We start from the raw sequence: 23,808 nt of genomic DNA, 5'->3' as shown, positions 1-23,808 counted from the left end.
TAAGAAAATGGAATAAAAAGTTACAATTAAGCTGGCGAAGGAGTTATGATCTGAATATCCGAGTGGAGGAGGGAACAAAACATTTTCTGGGGCAAGCTCCTTTCACCCTATCAACAGACATTCCGACGCCAACAGAAAATCGTATCTTGCATGGATAGGGAGATATTTCGTCAGGCTTTATGTTCTCTTTTCTTCGCTACGATCGATTCGTTCTTCGATGTCTTTGGTCCACAAAAAAAAAAAGAACATAGTCTGCTTTACAAAACATCAAGCTGAATATTTCTAATCTGAATAGCTATCGAAGTTACAGTAATCATCAATCTTACGTTTTTTTTTAATAAGATTAATTCATCTTAATCGTGTTTCAATTTTTAATTTTATTTTTTTGCAAGAAGTTATAAGGTTCGACACAATAAATATCAACGTTACTATTATCATATCATTTATATACTGTAATTCGCATCGTACTCAAGGCAATCAATATCGTCAAACGAATCCATAACCTTCTTGTTTTAAACAATTATATAAATGTATATAAGATTCTAGCTACAACGGTAGAAAATAATAGCAAAGATACAGTCAGTTGTGATGCCCCTCCGCAGTCCTCGATCTCATACTCCAAGGGGTGCTCCGTGAAGCAGCCCTCAAGACGCCTCCTTTTAAGGTCGTTTAGTGGAATTTTATGGCAAGGCGCGCTTTCCGAGCCGTTCGTGTATTCAAGCGGAGAAATTGTCACCGGTGTTACCTCTAATCTCTTGTAACAGGTTGGATACATAGCATCGACGACCACCAATAATAAATTTGTATGCGGGACCTGCGAATCATATCATTCGTGTTTTATTTTTTCATGTTTTAAATTAATTTATGGGCGAAGTATACTCCACTCGAGGGTAGAATGAAAGACACTGACCCTACGAGCATAGAACGGCCTTGAACAATAATCCGAATGATTCGTGATGCCCTGGCCAGCGATCGTGTTGTTCATCATATAAAGTACCCTTTTCTGGTCGCAAGGATAATGATAGAGACAAGGGCGAGGCGGGGGCGGCGGGTCCGGGGCGTCTTCATCGAAATGGACTTTGGCATAACCGACTGGCAAGTTCACGAACTGGGTCGTGAACCACGTCACACGTAACAGAAACCAGAGCAACAGTTTCCAGATGTACATCAGCGGGTCCGTCAGAGAGGTGGCCGCACCGCTGATGCGCTGTGGATACGGTTTTGTTCCCGTGAGATTGTTTTTGTCTCGGCCGAGTTTCTCATTTTGTTTGCGAAACGTTCCACAACAAGTTACGGCTATCTTTCGCCCGGCGAGAGAACTTTTTCTTCGGTGGAACTTGGTACGAATTAGAAATATGTCGCCAAAGAGCGAACGGAATCGTACAGTTTCCAGGAACTTTTCGATTATTTGTTTTACTTGTTTCTTGGGCTTCTTTTCGAAACTTTACCTTACACTCGCACGCTTCTCGAAATACGGAGCTTTTAACAAACTCTCGCTCGGTGATGGAACTTGAAAACTTGAAGTTTATACGTTATACGATTGTGAATGCTGGGTATAGTAGGGTAGGAGAAAAAGGTGAAAATGGAAAGGAAATAAGATTTGTCCAGGTCTTACTACGGAAAAATCTTGTCGTTACATATGGAAATTAATCGTTACATGACAATTTATAAAAGCAGAAATGAAGAAAAGGTATGATTGTTTTGGTTACTAGAATACACTATAAGTTCAAGTACTTACAACTTCCTCACACCAGGCTTGATAATCGTAAATATCGACAGGATCATAGAGACCCTGGCCGACCATGGAATTCATCACTGCACCCTCCTGTGTCCCCATGAACTGACCGGTATCGTTGTGCGCTTCTGATATCACGATGAAGCCATTCTGATCGAGCAAGTAACAATCTATCCATAAATTGCCGCAGTTTATCAAGGTTGAGTTTGTTTGGCCGGAAGTTAGATTAATAAATTTCTTATAAAGATCCTTCATTGGCATTTGAAAACCGATTACTGCTGCTGGTGCAGTTTTGCGGTCGTCTTTAGGGAATATTCCAATCGAAGCTGTTACTGTAGCATTTACTCCTGCTTCCCAAGGAACTGAAACAATTTAAAAGATAAATAGATATTTAAACGTTAAGAAAGTAGAAAAGCAATTTTATTAAGAAATGATCTTTTCCAATCACCTGACAGAGATATGCTGTTAGGATCTAAAATATTTTGGAAAATGGCACCTTTATACCAAGGTTCGTTTACAGCTCTCCTGTGAAGATCACCAAAAACGATGCCATCATCGTCTTCGGGTAAGTTGTTTGTATCTAAATGATGCCACCTAGTTAAACCACTCTGAGTGGCGACGAATCTTAAAAAAATTCCATAATCTTCTGCTAACTGTCGCGCTCGGGGATCATCCAATACAAAATCGCTATTGAAGCTGGCATTCGTTGCTTTTGCATCGAAAACTAACAGCTGCATCAATTCCTTGTTACAATAATAATCATCCTGTGACAAAGTCCGTCTACCACAGTTAGGAACATGGTCAGTTTCATTTTCGTACTGTTCAGACCAACGCCAGCCAGGCTTATTTAACAGGTCCAGGAAGTGTCTCAACTCTTGTTCGGGACTGTTGAATTCGTGACCCTCTAAATAGTGAAAGCGACAGTATACCCAACCGGGGTGTACTCGCCAGTTGTTGCCCATAAAGAAGTCGGAGATATTCACCTTCAAGTTCTGGTTCCTCCGGATTTCGTCTCCAACCTTGAACAATGTGTGATAAAATTTTTAATTTAGGAAATTTTTTTTATCAATATGATGATTTAGGATGAATTAAGGCTAATCGGTAATATGTTGAAAAAGAAAAAGCTATTATTTAACGAAATAAACTATTATCTTTTTTAAATCGAATGTATCTTTAAACTTTTTTAAAAACAGCGAAAAATATATAACCATTGATTGTTAAACCATGAGTTTCGAGCTTCACCTCAAAGTTACATTAATTGTAAGGAATTTTCCGCGTTCGATCGACCATTAAGAGGTTTCCCCAGATGGTTGCTGTTTACCATCTAAGCTTGCTCTAGGTCTCAAAGTTTCTGCTGCTCCACAATCTCGAGAACGCGAGTCCGAGTTTGTGGTATCGGGTTCACCGGAACTAGCCGAGATACTCCGGGATTCCGTAAACTTCTAGCAATGCGTGTGTACACACGATATCCTGAAAGGATTACCTTGATCCAAGTTGTGCCATAGTTGGGTATAGCGACCGCAAGGCCAAAGGGCGTTCCAGGAAGAGGCGCGTAGAAGTAGTCACGTCTTTCGAGAGACACACGACGGTTGTCGTCGTAATGCAATTTCACGGGTACTCCTTTTAAGCTGCCTTTTTTGTGGTCCACCAACGCGGCTCGTAGTTCCAGCACCTCTGGCCCGGGGTTCCTGTACCCGTTTTTAATAAAAACTCTTCTTAAACCTCTAAGGTCTGCCGCGTTGCACGAAAGCAATATCTTCCTCTTTCAGGAACAGCTATACTTCGGAGATTTATCATGACCAAGCTTTTAGAATAGATTATTATATACTTTACTTTTTTATTCTTTAGGAAAGAATGAGTGTAAAATTTAGATCTTTATTAAATTTTACGCTATACAAACAAACATATTATATATGTTTCAGACGTACTATATTTTTGTAAATGTAAATCCAAAAAATAAAGGAAACTACCTTGGGCCACGACCATCGTCCAAGATCTCCACTTCCGTGAGATCTATGCTGTTGTAATTGCGCTTTAATGTGCCTTTGTAAACGGGTCTCAAATCTGGGTGCAGTATCACATATCCGTTGTTGGACACGATGAAAGCATATCCATTCACGCCCAGCTTGTATGGCAATGTAAGCTTTCGAATGTCGTCAATTGGTACATCCGTGCCGGCTACACCTAGTAAATTCGCTATTCTTGTCCGATTGTTGCGATTCCCTTTACGGTCGAACACTGGCGTGCTGACGGATGTAAGGAGCCTGTACTCCTGCCAAGCTGTCGTGTTCAATAGAGATGCATCCTGTCGAACGTCCTCACTCTTGTGGAGCTGTTAGATGTACAATTTAATTATTTGTAAGTTTGTAAATTCATAGGTATAGATTTAATTTGTTTTCCCCTCTACGTGTATACTAAATTCTATTTCGTGTTATTCTATGATGCAATCAGTGTAAAAAAATCACACTTATATATATATAAAAAAAAAATAATGACATTTGAGGTTGTGCTATAAAATCTAAAGAACTATTAAACATTTTATAGATGCTGTGCAGTCTTGTTTGCCATTAACTAATGTTTTACGACTTACATTTCCTAAGAAAAGTATCGCATGCAAAGAAAATACTAAACTTTATTTCCATTCAAAACGATTTAATAATAGGTCAATAAAAAATCGCATTTTACAATGGGATTAATTTTCGGGATACAGAAGAGCAAGATTAAACGCGAATGGAAATTAAAATAAAAGTGCCTGGCTAATGATAATTATATGCAGGGTTCGCCTAAATTTATCTGCTGGGTGTACTACTATTTCTACATTCAACTAAATGCCAAGGGAAAGAGCGCATCGAGCACGATAAGGCAGCTTTAAAGCTACAGGGATGATTGTTGCTTGCTCTGAACCTTCTGTATGTAGGTATCGTCCTCATTTATTCGAACGCCCAGACGTTTTCCTTTCAGAAGTTTCTGAAGCCGTGATTGTTGCTCCTTGTGCTGCATCACCAGCCACAGCCAAGTGGCGAGTGCTGGATTCTAGCGGAAGGTGAATCAGAAAATTTACAGAATTGGGGACACTATGTACAAAGTGAAACGGTCAAAGAGGAAACAGAGCCATAGATGCTTTTCGATGTGTACAGATTGTTAACATAGTCAAACGTTTTACTTTCTTCAAACACCTAAAATGATCTAATAGTCGGGTAATTTTGATTATGAATTAATTATAGATCAATTGTTTACACGACAAAGATTAAAAATTATAACGTGATTATACACATTATACAATTATTAGTTATCTGTATAAGGTGATTATCTCACCGTAATGTCCGCATAAGCATGGGTCCAAACGACAGGATGCACCACATCCTGAAGAACCATGGGTCGTGCGACCACGGGAATGTATTTCAGCACTTGTTCCCGAACTTCTTCTAGTGTGTGAACATGCGTATAGTAGCCGCGATTTAGACAAGCCATCCATTGAATTTCTCGAACTTTGGTAACTTCTTTTCCCAAAAGATATGTGAATACTCGTACAGGAATGTGTGTGTCATTATCTCGCCAGTTCCATGTTCTGAATACCTAAATAAAATTCATATAGATCATATCCTTTCGAATGTTGCTTGATAAAAATAAGAAAAATAAAGTTAGTTCGAATAGATAGTGAAAAGAAATAGAGTATAAGAAGGTCGTTCGGAGCAGCATATTCACAGCCATAAAGTTTCGCGTAATCGTGGTGCAATTGTGCCGCGGCGTTATCGTTGATGATGCGTTTTCTAAGCACTTGAAAGAGTGATAAGGAAATGCGACCACTGTCGCGTGAAGAGCATCGGTATATACGTAGATACTGAGTAAGAAGGAGAGAAAAATGTGAGAGACCGACAGAGTAGCGTGAAAAGAGGGAAGGAGTACGAGGAAATGATGGTGAGAAGGAGAAAAGATGAAGGAAAGAGAAGAAGACCGGAGAAAGATGAAAGGAGCGGAAAGGAAAGAGAGGTAGAGATAGGAAGACAGAGATCGCTATGATTCTCGTCGATTCGAGTGGGATCTCATAAAACTGAAGAGCTACTCGTCGAGGATAGAGCTAAAAACGCGACCTTTTTCTCCAATGGAAATCGCGCTCACCGGACCTACTTAAATTTAGTGCGGTTTCGCGACAACGTAGCATGTTCTTACGCTCGATAGTATAATTCTTGTGGAAACGTAGCTCAGCCAGGGCGAATTACAATAAGCACAAGTGGGAGGTTAAATGGTCTGTAGACAGAAGCGAGCTCCGTATTTCTATGATAGAGCAATTAATTAGAGAGACTTTCTCTACGTTATGAATAATAGCATTCAGATAGATGTATAGAAAAATGGTTGGAGTATATATATATGTATATATGTACATGTAGATCCCCTAGAAAATTGTTTACATTATTATTAAGTCTTAATCATCTGTTTAGGCGTAATTATCTCGTCAGATAAAATCGCTTTTTTCTTACTAAATGTGCTCCAGAAAAGATCTACAGTTTTAAAAGAAAAAGACGAGGAGATAATTAGCAGCTTAGATAAATAACGTAATTTTCTATAAGGAGATATTGGTTTACTTCTGTCAGATTTCCAGGAACACCATCCGTGACAAGCATAATTAACTGATTGCACGATGTGTCTGCACCACACCCGCGTGTTTCTCTGTATGTGCTTAGTAGGTTGAAAGCTCTAGTGAATGCTTCTGTTAGATTAGCGAGTCCTTCTGTTTTAACATTTGCTATAGCATTCTTGAAAGTGTACACATTTTCTGGAGTAGCCTGGATTAGCATGTCTTTGAAGCAGGGCACCACATCGTATGTCACGTTTGTATAGCTCAATACAGTCACGAAATCATTATTTGAAAGAGTATCCAATATTGCGTTCACTGTTGTCCTTGCTGAAAAAATATTTATGAAAGAATGGAGATAAGTATCTTGAATATTTCACCTAGGAAGGAAAGGAAATTAGACTAATATTAGTTTTCACATCATTAAGATAATTGTTTTTATGTGATTATATTATACCAAGAATGAGAAGATTACTTAATCTTTGCGAAGATTTATGCGATACGATTGCGTCAATATACTCTATCCTCACTAAATACTGCACGTGTAACCTCAGATTCGCGGTGCATTCCAAACATGCATTACATAGTTTACACGGAGCAACCACAAATGCGTTCTAATTTTGATTCTAACACATTTTCCGTGGTCGCGTCAGACCGTTATAAGTTCCAAATTTTATTAACGCATAAAGTACATATACGAGTACGTAGAAATACGTAGAGTCATAAATTGAAGGGAAACTAAACAGTTTCTTAAAAAATGTTAAAACTGAATCAAAGTTAACGTAGTTCTATCATACCTTACGATTACAAAGAATATTCTCATGGAAATTATTTCTCATTTAAATTAAATTAACTCCATCCTACAATTAAAAGGTTGAAATACTAATATTTCATTCACCAATAGTCTTTCCCATGCCCGTCATGCTGCCGCTGGTATCCATCAGTATTACCATGTCCTTGCTACAAGTCGCTGCCTCGATGAACCAGCTACGTACTCTGCAATCATAAATGTCAGGCTTTTCTTCATCTTCTTCCTCTCCCCCTTTGCCGTCCTGCGTAGGATCCATCTTCCACTGCATGGCAGGATATTGTCTCAACATTCCCGTGACAGAGCCGAAATATTGCCAAGACAAAGCCGGATCTGACTCGTAGTTTTGTTGGAAGATATTGTCAAGGATCTCGGTTTTCTTTATATCCTCGATCACCGCTGGTGACATGTCGTACACGTTTGTAGGTATATGCACTGACGAAAAGCTTGTATTTACTGGTATATTGTAAAAGTGTGAATCAGGCGTTAGCAGCATTTTTCTGTAAATATTTTTAACAATCACATTTATGTTTTGTAATACGGAATCAATTATTTTTGTTGCTTATAGAGAAATGAGAGGATCATGAATGTATCGAATGTATTTTGTAACTTAAAACATGTTCGAATTTCATCTCATTTGATTTTCATGTTTCGAACAAATGCTATCAATTTCTTCGACCGTCAAACTATTCAGACCAAGACAGAATGTTAGACCCAATTCGTGGTTCGAACATTCACCTACGATCGATGCCGAAGACGTTTCAAGCTTCTCAGCCTAATTCCATTCTGTACCACTACTCAGAATGCTTCGATATTACGCACGAATTATATATTATTACATATACACCACTACGTAGTATAACTATATTCGTTTCATGAACAATATTTTTCATCTCAAATAAACAGTAATCATCAAACGATATAGATATACTTTCACAGAAAAATCGACTTGCTGATTCGTCTTTAGTCATTTACAGCTTGACTAATAATTTTTAAATAACTATATTTCATCGAATAATTGAGAATGAGAATTTGAATTCAGATATACAGTATATGTATAAGTGAAAAGTGAAGGTAGATAGATATATGCTATCTTTAGTTATAGAAAGAAGAAATCTAAATTGGATAAAAGCAATTTCCTATGAACCTGTAAGCATCGATGTTTTTTTCCATATTCGATGGAATCTTTGGTAACTCCTTGTTCACTGGACTATATTTTCCGGACACGTAAGTGAAATTCCCCTCCTCCTCATCGTTCTCCCAGTTTTCTGCGTGTTCCTCAGCCGCCATCCGGATGCAGGTCACCGCGTCCATCTTCCTTCGGAGCATCCTACCGACGTTCTCGCTGATTATGTTCACCAACTCCTCCCCGGACTTATTTTCCACTCGCGTGTTCATCGCTTTGTATTTCTGCAATTCATTCGGGACTACGGTTATACCTTGCCTCCTCTTCGACCTGGATTCTACCGCTTTTTCCCTCTCGTCACGCCATGCTACTATTAATTTCTTGCGCCGAAACCGCGGCCTTTTTTTACTCGTACGCGCCCGTGTCTCATCGTATTGTTCTTTTGAACAATACGTAATGAACCTGGTCCTTCATTCCTTCGCATCGAAACAAAGTTTTTAGGAAAAAAGAGGGAGAAACTTTACAGTTAAATAATAATATTTTTATAATACATCGCTATGGTAATGTATACGTATGTATACGTATAATAATAGTGTATGCATCGATTTACCGATTTAAACGATCGATTTAAACGAAGCATGGTTATGCTTCGTTTTTGATAAAAGGACAAGAATGATCGATACACAGTGTAAACCAGGTACTTTTCTATTCTAAAATTCTAAAAGCTCCTGCGATCCACTTTGGATAATTGATACAAGTAATAGCCTATCATATTACAAATCCTGGCTTAGTTTAATTATTAATAACAACCATGAACCATCTGGCGAGAATGCAATGTCACAGCATTATCGTAAATTATCATAACGCCTGAAGTTTAATTCAGTACAAAATAAAAATAAAATTATATTCGTTTTCATAACAAAACATTTGTTGCAAAGACCGTCTAAATTTCTTAATGAAAAAATATTAATCATAAATGTAAAATTTTTGTTTTCTTTAAAAGACGTCTTGTTTAGTGACATATTAACTTTTAGCAGCTTTTATAGAGTTATGTTTTCCCATCCTCAACTCGTACATTAGTATTTTACGTTGTTTAACAAATGGGCTTCAGCAGATACAATCATAATCATTGTTCAAAACGTATCGCAGGCGGCATCTATGCACGGAGATCGCGGTTCAAAGCGCAGAACACTTTCCCTACGCAGATCACAAGTACTTTCAATTTGCATAACATAATTTCAATTACTTTTTCAGGGCCATCTAAGCTATATATAGGTAACGGGTAATTTATTGTCCCATCAACGAATTATTTCTCTATAAACCAAAATTACCAACTAAGTTATTAACGGCCAAGTAACCAGTGCAAGAGTTTGGCGATTTAGTTTATCGTAGGTCGATACATTGTATCTTCGTTACTACTTATCACAGACGAGTAATGCATTTATGTATTTTTCCACTTTCTCTTCTTAGATAAAGTATAGTATCCGGACTGCAAAATTTTTTATCTGTATGTGACTTTTCGGCAGTATTTAGGTTGCCAAATCCGAAGATGACAGTTGCCATTCATGGAGATGAATGATTTTGAAAATTCGGTTTTACCAACATTTAGAAATTCGTGCAAGGCGATGATCATACAGAGCGGTAAGCGGTAATACAAGCGGTGGCACAGCCAATACTAATACTCCAAATACTCTAATTTTGTGCTTACCGCTCTCTATATGATCACAGTCTAGATGGTCCAAATCTAAATAATCGAAATCTGTTCCAATACTCATGGTTCAAATGCATACAGAATAAGCCACACGGTGGATTAAGCGTACCAATGTTTGAAAAAATATCTTCAAGATCCACGAAGTCGTCATACATCAACGAGTCGACCGAGATTTTTTACGACTTATTTCCGTGAAAAGTCATTTCAGGCGATTGGCTCATTTCGGCTTCGGCCGAAAAATCTTTAAAAAGTATAATTCTAGCCGAATATTTTGCAGTCCTGATATTATACTAGAGCCTTCTTTTTCATCAAATATTTTCTTTTCTTTCGTCTATCTCGTGTGACCAATTTTCTTCTTTTCTGCGTTGATTTTTTGTTACATTAGTAATAACTTTGTTTCCCTTGTGCTTTGTGTCGGTCTTTTTCTTTTACTATTTTCTTCTTCTCTATCCGTTAAGTCCTCTACCTCTGTTAAGTGACGATAATCATGTACGGGGGCGCGACGAAAATAGTTACACGAATCAACCGATACCGATGGACAGACAGAGAAAGAGAGAAACACGCGATCGCGTGTAACTTATGTATGGACATAGATGCATGCACGAATGAAGATCAAACTTACGCTTAATAACTCTTCGGGTCGCGCCACCTTTTCTGCAAGTTCCCATAATTCGTCGCCCAAGGTCTCTGCCCATCGCGTGACTCTAAAGCGATAAAATAATGAATGTACTCCTCAATTTCTGTTCCATTAAATGAATAATTAAACAGATTATAGAACATCCATTGTCATCAAATCTATACACATTTTAGAATAACAATTATTGGTTTAAAGAATGGCGAAAGTATTTCTCCTTGAATTACCATAAAATGATATTGATTTTAAATTTATATTTATATTTTGATATTTAATGGAAATAACGTAAATTAATGACGATCTGTCAAACTAAAAAATAATACAGGTAAAATCAATGTCTAATCCCTGTCAGTTTCGATATACGATATACGGTATACCATTGCAAAAAAATCAGAAACAATTAACGTGATCCATTAATCATTTTACTATTTATATGTATATTTTTTGTTCAAAATAATGCCGCTCCTGATCTAGAAAGAATAATAAATATTAACATTACTTACATGTACCCGTCTTTAGCCAAGCAGCCGGTGCATAGTAGGAAGCAAATGGTGAGAATGATCCAACGGATATTGAATCTCTGTCGCATTGTTCGAGAGATGGAGATTCACGTTACACCACGATTTAACCGCAGAAGAGGTATCGCAAACCCATCATTCCGTTTTGTTTTCTATACCTTGTGAATCTGAATCAGCGGCTGCACGTTTGCCTCTATCTTAGTATCTTCAAGTCTTCTGAATCTCGAGAGACCGGCAAAGGCAAGATGTCTCGCTTATTTTTGGTACATGAACGGTGCGTCGTCTCGTAAACCAACGAATCACAAAACTCGGTCTTCCACCACGTTGTTTCCTTCGCGTGGTCCCGTATATTTATAAAATTGTAGCTCTCGGTTAGGATCATGACTACGCTTCCAAATACTTGTTCTACACGTGTGTGAGTATTAATCAGCCATAGGAAATCCTTTTTATCGGTCATGTGTTCGAAATAGCACAACCCATTAAATCCTGAAAATTTGATAATTTTATCAATTGCTTTTATTTATTTAGGATTTTATATACAGGGTGTTCCATTCAATGTTTCAGACAACTTACGTTTTATTGGAACATTCTGTATACTCGTATATATAGTGTAATACTGAATATAATAAAGCTATAAAGTAAACGGTAAATTAATTTTACTTTTAAATAAATTACAAGCATATTAGATTCTACTAATACAATTAAAAGAAAGTATTTATGTTTGAAGAAGCGCCTACGAATCCTCAAACACGGTATTAATCGAATAAAACGTCTTACTACCGGTAACTAATGATACGCGTAAACCGCTTACGTACGCATACACGGGTAACCGGAGATCTCTGTAACCATAAAAAAAATGCATAGGCGTATAGGAGTTACATTCTTGTAGAGATTCCGAGTGTCGTTTTCATTTTCTCAAATTCATCAGATTTTTTAACTGGGAAGAGTGAAATTCACATATAACAGCATAAATAAGAGACGTGGAGCGTCGAAGCATCTACCGGAATTTGACCATGCTTTAACGCACTATTGCATAGTTGCATAACGCCGAAAACACGCACACTTGACTGCTCCATCATCATCTAGTAGCCGATCCACTAATGAACGCCCGGTCGGTGGCGTGCAATCATTTAAGGTAGAATCAAGACCACGTCATACGCTTAACAAGTTTCAAAAGACTACCTACCGCGTACGTGTTTGCAATCAGCAAAATTGCTGCATCGTTGCTGCTTGCTGAGACTATTCAATACCTTATCACACGCAACCACTGAACGGTGGTTGTGCGGTAGAATATTGTGTATGTGCTCGAAAGTCTGGTGATTCCAGCCGACCAATCACCTCACAGCTTGGTCAACCTTCTTTTCCTAGTAGACCATCCTGTACGGTTTAAATAAGAACTTTAGGAAAACTTTCACTCGCTCGTTTACTTTACCACTTTACATTCTTTTATATTAACTCTTTACCTCGAATATCCTCAGTTCCAAATTCTTTTTATTTAAAGTCTCCGAGGTATACGTATAATGAAATGATAAGATAGATGACTTGTGTATATAAAGTTTGTACAGAGCGATTTGTAAAGTGAGCCGTATCATCGATCAATTCTTCGAAATACTGCATACTGTTCGGTTCACGATCTACGTTGAAATCAACAAACCGATTCGACCTCGGGGAACCCACCGCAGCCCTAATTCGGTATCCCTCGTAAACATCCAAAACGACGATGCGAACCACACGATTGCGTTTGCGTAAAACCTTGACCACGCTGCCCTTTTTTCTTGCAGGGTAGATAAACTAATATATTTACCTGTGTTGAAAAGTTTTAAGCATAGAAAGCTATCTTTATAGTGAACGCAATAAAACATTATACTTTCATAATTCTTGTAAACAGTGAGAAAGCATATCTACTAACAAGGAAGACGTAACCCATTCAAAGAATTAGAGAAATCTTCCTTATAATGAATGAGGCAACGCGTGACATTATGAGTCAATGGCGTTCGGTTCAGAGCAACCATGTAAGTACTTATAGACGTATAGAAGACCATGTGCTCGAACAAAATTAATAAAGTTCCAAAGCGTGGCGTGTTTTTAGATGATTATTGTACAATTAAAGTAATATCTTCTTCTTTAGCGTTAATAAAGTTATCATCTTTTATTAACTGATTTTCACATAGGGTTTCGCAATAGAGCTGATTGACACTTCGGTAACCCTTACATAATACAATGCCATTTTCAATAAATATGAGTATTTAAAAGCAACATAAGCTGGCTAACGAGCAATTAGCGTATTAACTATTTGTTGAATCGATCGATATTTGCCGGAAAGCTTGCACAGTTCATTTTTCTACGAACTGATTATCCATTGATTCTTACTATTTAAATCTTTGATGAATTTTTTATTTTTTCATTCGATCTTCTATCTTTTTATCGATTTCAATATATCTCACTCATATATCATATATTCATAAATAGATATTCATTTTTACTTAATATCATATTTAAATATTCATATATCACATTAATATGCACATAAAATATATTTTAGATATGAAAATGGATTTACTGTTGTGATATTTTTAAGTACATATTTTTTAGTCTTTTTTAGCAAACTTCGCTTAAATGTTTAATTAGGAAATACTAAAATAGTTATTCTAAAAAATTCATTACTAAAAAAAATTCCATTCCGTCAACATCAATGTGTTTTTATGAGAAAGGATCCGGGGAGCACTAGGCGAAGGTACTGTAAATACATAGTAAGTCGTTCATAAAAAGGAGGAAACTCACCGGCAATTATTATCAGAACGTGTCGAAAAGGTGGTCGCAAGGAACACAGTGCCGTATACCACGGGGGGAACAGCTGGTGCATAGCGATTGATATTGATTTGAAGCACGCGGAGCCGGTTGCCGGGCAGTCACGGGCCAGGCGTACGTCGAACAGGAGGCCGGACTCAAATGCCTCCCGAGTGCGAGGAAATAGAGGACCATGGCGTGCCGGAGAAGATTTCCTGCATCGACGGGAGGATCAAGGAACATCTGCGGATCCCGGCACCCGCAACGCTATGCGGTGCGAACGTTTATCCTCGTTCTTTCCTTTGTTTCCGGTTTCTTTTTCCTTCTTACGTTTACGTCGCGTCGTTCATTCGATAGTAAGGACTTCGCGTTATCTTCATTACTACGTAATGGATTTTCCAACCGGCTATAGATTTTTCACACGTGTTGTCTATGCGTGTTTCTCGATCATTCACAGAAGAAAAGTTGGAGGATTAAATGAGTCAAAGATCTTGTGCAGGTTTATAGTTGTTCGGTGATGCGTGTGAATGTAATTCTTCTTCTGATATTATAATGACAGGAAGATTAGGTATATGTGGATCAGATTGTTTAGAGTGAAGGATCAGTATCTGAAAAATGTAATATTTTGTAATTGAAGGATAGAGATGACAAGCACAGAGACAAGTTGTGTTCTTTTTCTCAGCGTACAGTTATTCCAAAGCTATAAAATCTACTAACTTTTCGTGTGACGTCAGGCTACTCAAGATCAACATTCCTTTTGTTTTTGTAAGTTACCGAAACAGAACCCGATCTTTAAATGGGTTTATGGCTTGTATACTAATTCACATGTTCTTCAGCATGCTCTGAAAGACGCTTCTTCCTTCTTCCTTAATTTTTTGAGTAAAGTGTTATAAATGAGTGTTTTACAAATAATACATACTTGCAAGAGTATATGAAAGATAACATGTGCTTCAATATCTGGTAAGCATATATAGTTATTACGTTCCAAACCTTTTGACGAATGTCATTGATGATTCGAATATAAAGTTTTAATTATTTAACTTGAAATTATAAATGAGCTATATATATTTGGCCAAAATAATGAAGTGAAAAGGATTCGATTCCACGGATGTCCTCGAAATAAAAGCTATCAACCGTGATAGTTGAACGAAAGACCGTACGTTCTGTGAATGTGTGCAGTGAAGCTGGTCGTCCAGGGGCGGTTTAAATACATAGTTAACAAAGGGTGGAGGAAGGGAAAGGGTAATGTACGGATTGGATTGATTTCACTCATGGCTATAGGGTTTTGACCAGACTGGACAGGAGACTGGTCAGTGACGGGTCAGGCGTTCTATCGTGCAGGCAGATCGTGTGTTCATGGTGGTCGAGGATCGACTTGATCGAAGAATACGTTGTTCATAGCCCTCAACAGCTAAAGTCTACCTCCCTCTTCGTGTGCCTGGTCAACAACTCGGTTCGTGATCTGTTTATATTCTTCCTTTTTCTTTCATTTTAAAACAGAATTCCTCTTTGCTTCACTATATAAAGAAAATTATTGTTACTCGAAATATGTTATTTGTTTTTTTAGAGTTTGATCCCTTTGAAAATTTTGAATTTTAAATGTTTAATCTGAAAATGTGATATATATCACATATATGTATATATACCATAGATCGTTACCAATATTGATAAGATCGGTTTCATAAAGTGCCGCAGTGATAACGAAATATTTTGTCAAATGTCAATATCAAGAAATCGAACTTGACTTCGCTTGAATTAAAGGAGCTTCAGTCTTGTTCTTAACTCAATAGTCAGGAGTTCGTTCAATGTGTTACTTATACAATTTGTAAGTACTAGTACTACATACAAAATGAGTCAATAAGAAGTACATACGATATAAAATAACCAGTTAATTATTAGTCTTATCGAATATCATTTTAAATGAATTATGTTGCATTTTCAGAGACTCATCGGATAGATGCAATTTCATTTTTTTATATCTCATTTTTTTATCTATTATATTTTTAAATGGCACCGTATATTTTTTAGAACATTAGTCAACCCAGCTGGTCATTATCTGTAAAAAACATCTATTTGCTAAACCAATAATTTTGCGCTATAAATAGATTAATGCTTTTTTATAAAGAATATCCAGTAGGATCAATTGATGTTATAAAAAATATAACGTGACATTTAAAAAATTCGTAGTAATCTTGATACATGGTCTTTTCAGAAAATATAAGATACTAGAAAATAAAATTGCATCCATTTTATAAGCCATGATATACAACATAATTCATTTACAACGTTTTTCGTCAATAGGTAACAAGTTATTTTAGATAGTACTCCTTATCTATTTGCTCTGTATGTATTTAATACACAAGCAGATATACCTTGCGCCTTAAAAAAATTTATGTTTGATTACAAACAAACAATTTTTAAATTTCTACCGTTGGAATAGGTCTCTTCCATGATTATTACAAAAAGTTGTGGTCCTCGATAAAACGATCCATGTGGGTGTCATGTGTTAATTTAAATTTATCAACGGATTTATTCAATTATCATCAAAGCCATACTATGGCTACGTAATCAATTGCCTGAATGAGATAATCGATCGATTAATCGAATTTCAATGTAACACGTGATTAAAAAATTCGTCTTTCCACGCCACTATCGGGTTTTCCATTCATTAATCTTGGATTGTACATGTAATTCTTTCGCAAGTAGTGTGAATTCCTAAGGATGTTGATCCTTGAGGAAAAATTTTTACTTGTAGTTGTGTGACTATAGTGATAATAATAGAAGATTGTAATAAATTAAGAGAGAATTGGTATTGGCCGATTGACCGTGCTGTCACGACTTACGTATCTATATATATATATACGTGCATATGCGCGGTGCGTGAGCTTAAAGCGCTGTCCGTGCGAACCTCAGAGCCTTGGGTTAACAGGGTTAATTACTTCAAAACAGCTCCCATCTGCGCCGGTGTCTGGACAATGCCATTAAAGATTTTACACGGCTGTCTCACCTCAATCGCTTCAATCCTTCGAATGAGCGGCATGGCGTACTTTTTTCTTTTATTTCTATCGCTCAAGCTGTTATAACCTATAAACGATACTATGTATTTATACCTCTAGTGCATTTAACTATTTCATCAATTATTAAAAATTATATAATGTTTAAGATATCACTTGATCTATGTAGTCTTGTTTTGTATTTCTCTAGTTTAAAATGTTGACAGTATATGAAGAAATGTGTATGTATATATATATACACACATGTGTTTACTTCCTGAGAAACTGATATATATGATTTTTTTTAATGTTTGTCGAAATATAAATTTATACGAAACGCAAAACTTAAACATTGGAATATTTATCTAATCAGATTCACTACCTGTGCAAGAATATACATTCTTATCAAATATTCGACTTTGTTTAACACAAACTTGTAAATTATAATATTTGTTTGCACTTAACCTTGTGGAGTTCGCTGTCGTAGAAATTCCTTCAGCGGTCGCGGTGTATCTGGCAAATGCAGTAACTTATAATCTATGCTGCAGTACTAATTTTTACGAAAAGACTGTATAAATGTATGAAATTGTTTTTAATTATGATAAAATTAATACAAAATATAATACATAGGTATGTTTACGGGACATATAAACTATATAATTACTAATTTAAATATAAAGAATGAACAATTATGAATTTAAAAAGAATTGAATTAGAATTAGAATATTTTAGAATTAGATTTTACGTGCATCTGTCAGATCACCTGCGTCCTAAACAGGAGAATGATTGATATTTGTTATGACATTGTAATTTTATTTAATCTTGCATTTAGTTACTGCTAGACCAATTGACATATTTTATTTAAGTTAAAAAATAATATTATTTAATAATATTTGAATAAACGCTATTTTTGGCGGTGAAGATAAAATTGTTCGAATAGAACCAACATGGCTGCGTCCACGGTAATTCTCTAATCACACGTAGAGGTTATGTTACTTACCAGTTTTACGAGAACGGTATTATTTCACTTACCAGGCTTTTAACAAAAGCTTTCGCATAAAAGATGGTATTAACACTACTCAGCAGTTTGGTAGTCCCAAAACGATTTCTTTTTTCACTTCTACAATGTTCATCATGTAAGTTATTTTTTAATATCATCGATTTTCGAAACCAACACTATGCAGTTGCCTTATATATTTCTGTCACAACACAACACCTGCTATTGAATTTCCACAACATTACGATCATCCTCCTTTATACAAAAACGTTATCACTTTATGAAAATTCGTATATCAATCACTTGTATTGTCATTGTTCATTTTGAACCGCTCAAAAGTTTTGAGCGGGAAATTTGCCGGAAATGAACAAACACGCATGTGTACTATAACCCGATAATTATTTGTAATTTCAAATCCAAATAACAGGATTCTAATTACTGTAATATAACAATCATGCACAAACAGCAGAAATTATTGTGGCAGTTCGATTTTAATGTTTCGTAATTTCTAATATCTATCTTGCATAGTAACATTCGTTCTAGACTTTAAAGTTGCATAGCGAATATACACCATATTTTTTTACTTTCATTGTACGTAACCATTTTTTATGAATATCTTACGTTATTAGTGATATATATTATTTATTTGCAGGTCGTCGAACAATGGTAAATAAACTCTGGTGCCAAGAAGCAGCAAGGAAGTGGTTCTACAAAAAGGATCAGTCACTACATTCACGACTCTTGTCCGAACCAAAATGTCAGAAACATGTAGCCACCTGGTACCTACTTTATCGTTGGTTAATCTTTATGGTCTGGGCTTGTATAGTCGTGTGTTCGATTTTCGAATTCGGTAGCTACAAACCTATGGTAGTATATGATAAGTGGCCAATTTATTTGACAAACTGGGATTTAATATTGGGTGTCAGTCAAGCTTTGCTTGGCGGTTTTCTCGTATTGAGAAGATGGAAACTGCAAAAAGTATCAGACTTTGATCCTTCCGCGTTGATGCTGGGATTGATAGACAGAGTTTATTGGTTCCTTTATGTCGTAACTACTAGTATCGCGTTTGGAGTTACGATTACCTATTGGTGCAGCATATTCGATCCCAGGATTCACTATTTGGACCCTTTAAACATTATGCTACACATATGTAACAGTATTTTAATGATAATTGATTTTTGTATTACAAGCATTCCGTTTAGGTTAAGGAACTTCTGGTGGTGTTTAATCATAGTGTTTTTATACACCATGTTTTCACTAATATATTATTTTGCTGGAGGAGTAGACAAGAATGGTTATCATTATATTTATAAAATCCTCGATTGGAAAAAACCTGTTCAAGCTTCATTGATATGCGTAGGCGAAGGTATATTTATAACCATATTGCATTCCTTAATGTGTTTCCTAGAGAAAGTGAAGGATCGATTGTATCTGAAGATCGATAAGAAATTAGGAAGACCGTATGCGGAAACACACATGTCTAGTGTAGAGAAACATGCCGACATTGTCTGAAAATTAGCGATAATAGGCAACATTTTTTCACTAAAATGAAGTATTATGTATTTGTATTTCGTCTTAATATCTTTAGAAACTCTGTACCATTCAAAACTATAGTTTAAAGCATTGATATACCTACCTTTAGACAAGTTAATTTTCTATTTTTAGCTATCAATAATTACGACTAGCGCCTATGTGGAGGAAGAGAGAACTTTCTTTCATCCTCATTCAATGAAGTTTATATCACATTGACAATAAATTGATTAACAGAATTGTGATACATAAAAACATACGCATGTGTACGTGCACGATTATCATGTCTATAATCGCAACGTTACTAAACAGTATTTTTCAAATTATTTCTTTAATAAATATCATATATTACAAAGATTAAAGCTGTTACAAAAGCAAAATTTGAAATTAATAGAAAATCAATTTAGGAAATAAAGTCAAATATACTGCGGCCAATAATTTTGTTAGTTAAACTACTAGTTTTAGCACTATGAAAATATATTATGTATATTTAATAAAATAAAAATAATGCATTAAGGATATTTTTAATACATGCACTTAATGCGTTTATAGGAATTAAAGTACATATCTAATTTCGTGCAGCTTATATTTTGTCCAATTATTTTTTAATTATTGTATTGTATACCAATTGTATAAAAACATTCCAATTTTCTGCTTTTATTGATATTTCGGTATATCTTGGTTTATTAAATGCTGAAATTATTGAATTGTTATACAATTAGTAAAAATCCTCAATGTATGAAGTGTACAACATGTAAACTACTCACATTTTACAAAATGTGTATTCAGTTCCTTAACACTAGTAAACAAATCTTATTATACATTGGCTTTTATATACACAAGGTTTTAGGAATTTTATATACAATAGAAGAACAATGAATAAACTTTTTGGAAAAATAGCAATAATTTATTAATAAAATAACGATTTGAAGCAATTATGGACTGTAGTATAAATGAATGGGGCTCATACTAGCCTTTGATCACAGACCATATTAAAACTTATCCTATATTAGAAAATAACAATGATCAGTTTTTTCACCCATTTCCGAAGTACATTACATGTATTATTCGAGTCCTCGTAGATTTATAGTATTTTCAGATGGTACCGAATCCAGTAACAGTACCTGATACTCTGTTCCTACTACATCGTCTTGATAATACATTGAAGGCAATTCCTCTGTGAGCAAAAGACCCTCTTCTAATTCACTTGTACCTAACACAACATCGGATGCTCCGGCAACTGAATCCAACACAGCACCATTCGCCTTTAATTTCCACACATCGGAAAATGTCAGATCAGTCCGTGCGGAGCCCTGATCCTTTCTCACGTGTTGATTAGATAATGGTTTATGTGTAGCAGCGTTTGAAGAAGGTTCCGATGTTTTCAGTACATTATTAAGAGGCGGCGGTTCTGGTTCAGGAAGAGAGCGATCCGTTTCCGAAGAAGTACTGAGAATAACCGCATCGCAAGGTGCTACCATTATCATTTGCTCTGTAGACTCTGATATTGAAGGACCAGTATATAAAATGTAATCCATGTTACAAACAGAATCCCCAGGTATTTTATTAGCTGTTTTACCACACTCATCAACAGGAGTACCGTGTACTTTTAACATGTGTGCTCTTAGCGTAGCTTTCGTAGTATATGAACGTGTACAAGTTTCAACTGGGCAATGGTATAAAGTCTTAGATTGATCTCGTGGAGGCACTGTATCGTCCTTAGTTTGACTTTCATTGTTATTTTGAGTTACTGTATCATTGCGTTCAGATTTTTCTGTTATTGTAGATGTATTTAGGCATGCTACGTTTACATTCAGATCTATCGACTTTCTTTTCGATTTTATTATGGATGGTACCTTCTTGCTTCGACTATTGACGTTATTGTGTGAGTTCATCTTTACCTCTTCCTTAACTTGATGCTTCTTTATATGAACGTACAAACTACTTTTTGCAGAAAATTTTGCATTACATATAAAACATTGAAAGTACCTTCCTTCTTTATGAGTTAATCTATGTTCCTTGAGATGCTCTGATCTCATAAATGCTTTTCCACAGGAAGGTATGTCGCACACGAATTTTCGTTCATTGGTGTGTTTCTTTTGATGTCTCTTTAATTTGCTAGAGGAAGAAAATGCCCACTGGCAACCTTGAAACGTACAAAGGTAAGGCTTGCAGCCAGTATGCGAACGTATGTGTGCTTTCAGCCTACAAGGCTTATCAAATACTTTACCACAACCTGGCCACGAGCATTTTACATCTACTTCCTTATAACTATGGCATCTTTGATGCGACGTCAAAGCATTACTACTATAATATCTTTTGCCACATCCTTCGTGTTTACAAACATATGGAGCATGACTTTGATCATGACTCTTCATATGCAGTTCCAGTGCTCTCTTTGTCTGAAACTTTTCTTGGCAGTCTGGCACTTGGCATACTATTCTATTTGGGCGAGTATGCAATTTCGCGTGACTCCATAAATTATAAATCGTAGTAAATCGGCGATTACAACCTTCTACCTCACAAACATAGTCTTTACGTTTCAAATGAGTTTCTTTATGTCTTTTGAGTTTAAACTCTGAATAAAATGCCCAGGCACATCCTTCGAAATCACACTGAAAATAAAGATATAAGTGAATAAATAAAATACAATTCTAATTGAAAAGGTCAAAGGAAATTCAGAAACAAAGAATGTATATAATTATAAATAATATATAATTCTATTATATATATAATATATATTATGATAATTATATATGACATAATAATACATACCTTGAAAGGTCTCACACCATAGTGCGCTAGTAAATGACCTTTTAGAGCATAAAGTTTACTAAATTGTCTATTGCAATCGTCACGTGGACAAAGCCATATTTTGCCATGCTCATTAACAGATATTGGTTGTAGGTTATCATCTGAAATACCCAATTCTTCTAAAGCATTAGATATTACCATTTCGTGTTGATTACTGGGATTTTCTGTACTATGTTCCACTGTTCCATTCCATACAGTTGAAGTTTCTATTTTTGGTAATTTTGGAAAATTTCCTGTAGCTTCTATAAGTTCAGAAGTTTTTCCTTGATATATCTGTTCCTCTGTACCGGTATTTATCACAATTTGAGTCATATTTGAAATTTTATCCGTTGATATAGCTACAACAGCCATCACACCATCTTCAGTATCCACAATATCTTCTCCAGATATTCTAATCTCATTATCATAACTCTTTTCTATCATTTCTGGTATTTTCTTACGTTTCTTAATAATACGTGGTTCTAATTTTACCTTAGCTTTCGTTTTCAATTGTTCAATTATAGTATTTTCAGAATCACCTTCATCTAGCTTTGTACCTTGCAACTCTTGTATAGTATTTTCGGAATTGAGATCCTGCACATAGAGATTCGTAGGATTATTGCACAAGTCATTGTCCTTTTGCAGCTCGATTTCTTTGCTCGTGCTATTTATGCAACGCAAATCATCTACCACAACTTGCGTAGACTTGTTCTGCAATTCCTGATTATCTGGTATCATAGCTTTCTTCATCAGGGAAGATTGTTCAGTCTCTGTACACATTCCTTCGACGTCCCTATTAGGGACACTTAAAGTAGGTTGAGCACTGGTCGACGGTAAAATTTCACCGGCGACCATCATGTCATCCGGAGACAACGCCAGTGGATCCAAATGATCCAGCTGAAATTCTGGTAATATAAAGCTATCCTTTTCGTCGAGCAGCTTCTCATTTTGAAGCTCCTGAAGCAATGGATCATAACCTAAATTGAGTTTCTTATCGGAGAGATCGATGTCGATCGACAATCCGTCAGGGTCCTTTCCCAGAAAAGCGTGCTGCAGTTCTTCGCCCAGGTACCGGTCGACGCCCTCCTCGACCCCGGACTTGATCGCGTCGAGATCCATGCTCGACACGGATTCCGACCGCGTTTTTAACCATTTCTCAATGTCGGCTACAGTCTCGACATCGGCGGTTTTACCGATCCCAACGTCAACATTCGATTCGTCTATAACACTATTGTTTGTCACTTGGTTACCCTCGATCCACACTCTGTCGTGATACTGTACAGTGTCGTCGTTGTTCTTAGCTTTCTGTTTTTCTTTTTTATTTGTTTCCTCCCTTTTGTCCCCATCCGGCGAACCAGGCAGGAGGATTAATTGATTGTAACCTATCGAACTACCCACAATCCCGACCTCTCCTTGCGGCCAACTGCGAACCGAACACAAACCTCGTCGATTACGAAAGATTCGCGGGATTTGTTTTGACTTGCAAGCGGAGGGAGTTCCTTTACGAGACATTTGACTGCCCCGTAGCCAGCTCTACAGGGGTCCACACACAGCAACAACGCCGCCATCGAAGGGAATATTGTAGCTCATAGACGGCTTATTC

The 23,808-nt window shown here is 36.3% G+C and overlaps 3 protein-coding genes across 10 annotated transcripts; 1 reads left to right on the top strand and 2 right to left on the bottom strand.

Moving 5' to 3' along the window:
• Window positions 1-398: 398 nt before the first annotated feature.
• Window positions 399-14,023, bottom strand: LOC100745808 (voltage-dependent calcium channel subunit alpha-2/delta-3). Of its 6 annotated transcripts, none has more exons than XM_033324629.1 (15): window positions 12,569-12,887; window positions 12,292-12,482; window positions 11,091-11,591; window positions 10,576-10,657; window positions 8,264-8,526; window positions 7,207-7,616; window positions 6,319-6,638; window positions 5,051-5,311; window positions 4,640-4,768; window positions 3,706-4,067; window positions 3,219-3,423; window positions 2,184-2,754; window positions 1,739-2,097; window positions 911-1,207; window positions 399-814 (listed from the first exon to the last, which is right to left on the bottom strand). In XM_033324629.1, the coding sequence occupies exons 3-15, from the start codon at window positions 11,174-11,176 to the stop codon at window positions 521-523; spliced, it is 3,639 nt and encodes a 1,212-aa protein (XP_033180520.1). In that variant the 5' UTR covers window positions 11,177-11,591; window positions 12,292-12,482; window positions 12,569-12,887; the 3' UTR covers window positions 399-520. The 6 variants fall into 6 exon arrangements, with proteins under 6 accessions (XP_033180520.1, XP_012248626.1, XP_012248632.1 ...); XM_012393209.2 differs by lacking the exon at window positions 12,569-12,887 and adding an exon at window positions 13,887-14,023 and having other exon boundaries at window positions 430-814; XM_012393203.3 differs by lacking the exons at window positions 12,292-12,482; window positions 12,569-12,887 and adding an exon at window positions 11,921-12,200.
• LOC100745686 (protein rolling stone) lies at window positions 13,998-20,296 on the top strand. Of its 3 annotated transcripts, none has more exons than XM_003485384.4 (2): window positions 13,998-14,166; window positions 18,535-20,296. In XM_003485384.4, exons 1-2 carry the CDS (start codon window positions 14,055-14,057, stop codon window positions 19,392-19,394), a joined length of 972 nt encoding a protein of 323 aa, XP_003485432.1. In that variant the 5' UTR covers window positions 13,998-14,054; the 3' UTR covers window positions 19,395-20,296. The 3 variants fall into 3 exon arrangements, with proteins under 3 accessions (XP_003485432.1, XP_012248664.1, XP_012248659.1); XM_012393241.3 differs by lacking the exon at window positions 13,998-14,166 and adding an exon at window positions 15,512-15,717; XM_012393236.3 differs by lacking the exon at window positions 13,998-14,166 and adding an exon at window positions 17,777-18,021.
• Window positions 20,295-23,808, bottom strand: LOC100745564 (zinc finger and BTB domain-containing protein 11-like). The gene is made up of 2 exons (XM_003485383.4): window positions 22,188-23,808; window positions 20,295-22,027 (listed from the first exon to the last, which is right to left on the bottom strand). The coding sequence occupies exons 1-2, from the start codon at window positions 23,715-23,717 to the stop codon at window positions 20,477-20,479; spliced, it is 3,081 nt and encodes a 1,026-aa protein (XP_003485431.1). The 5' UTR covers window positions 23,718-23,808; the 3' UTR covers window positions 20,295-20,476.

This window comes from Bombus impatiens, unplaced genomic scaffold (genome assembly GCF_000188095.3).
Source record: "Bombus impatiens unplaced genomic scaffold, BIMP_2.2 scf_0054, whole genome shotgun sequence".
Lineage (NCBI taxonomy): Eukaryota > Metazoa > Arthropoda > Insecta > Hymenoptera > Apidae > Bombus > Bombus impatiens.
Note: the sequence above shows the minus strand (reverse complement) of the source record. Positions and strands in the feature narration are given on the sequence as shown.

Excerpts from the sequence above, each read along its gene's own strand:
- LOC100745808 (XM_012393209.2), bottom strand. The coding sequence starts at position 11,176 with ATGCGACAGAGATTCAATATCCGTTGGATCATTCTCACCATTTGCTTC. Across the intron at positions 8,527-10,575 it reads GACCCGAAGAGTTATTAAGC|AAATACAAAGCGATGAACAC; the intron begins GTAAGTTTGATC and ends AATGAATTGCAG. Across the intron at positions 3,424-3,705 it reads GACGATGGTCGTGGCCCAAG|GAACCCCGGGCCAGAGGTGC; the intron begins GTAGTTTCCTTT and ends AAACGGGTACAG.
- LOC100745686 (XM_003485384.4), top strand. The coding sequence starts at position 14,055 with ATGCCTCCCGAGTGCGAGGAAATAGAGGACCATGGCGTGCCGGAGAAG. Across the intron at positions 14,167-18,534 it reads GGCACCCGCAACGCTATGCG|GTCGTCGAACAATGGTAAAT; the intron begins GTGCGAACGTTT and ends ATTTATTTGCAG.
- LOC100745564 (XM_003485383.4), bottom strand. The coding sequence starts at position 23,717 with ATGTCTCGTAAAGGAACTCCCTCCGCTTGCAAGTCAAAACAAATCCCG. Across the intron at positions 22,028-22,187 it reads ATGGTGTGAGACCTTTCAAG|TGTGATTTCGAAGGATGTGC; the intron begins GTATGTATTATT and ends CTTTATTTTCAG.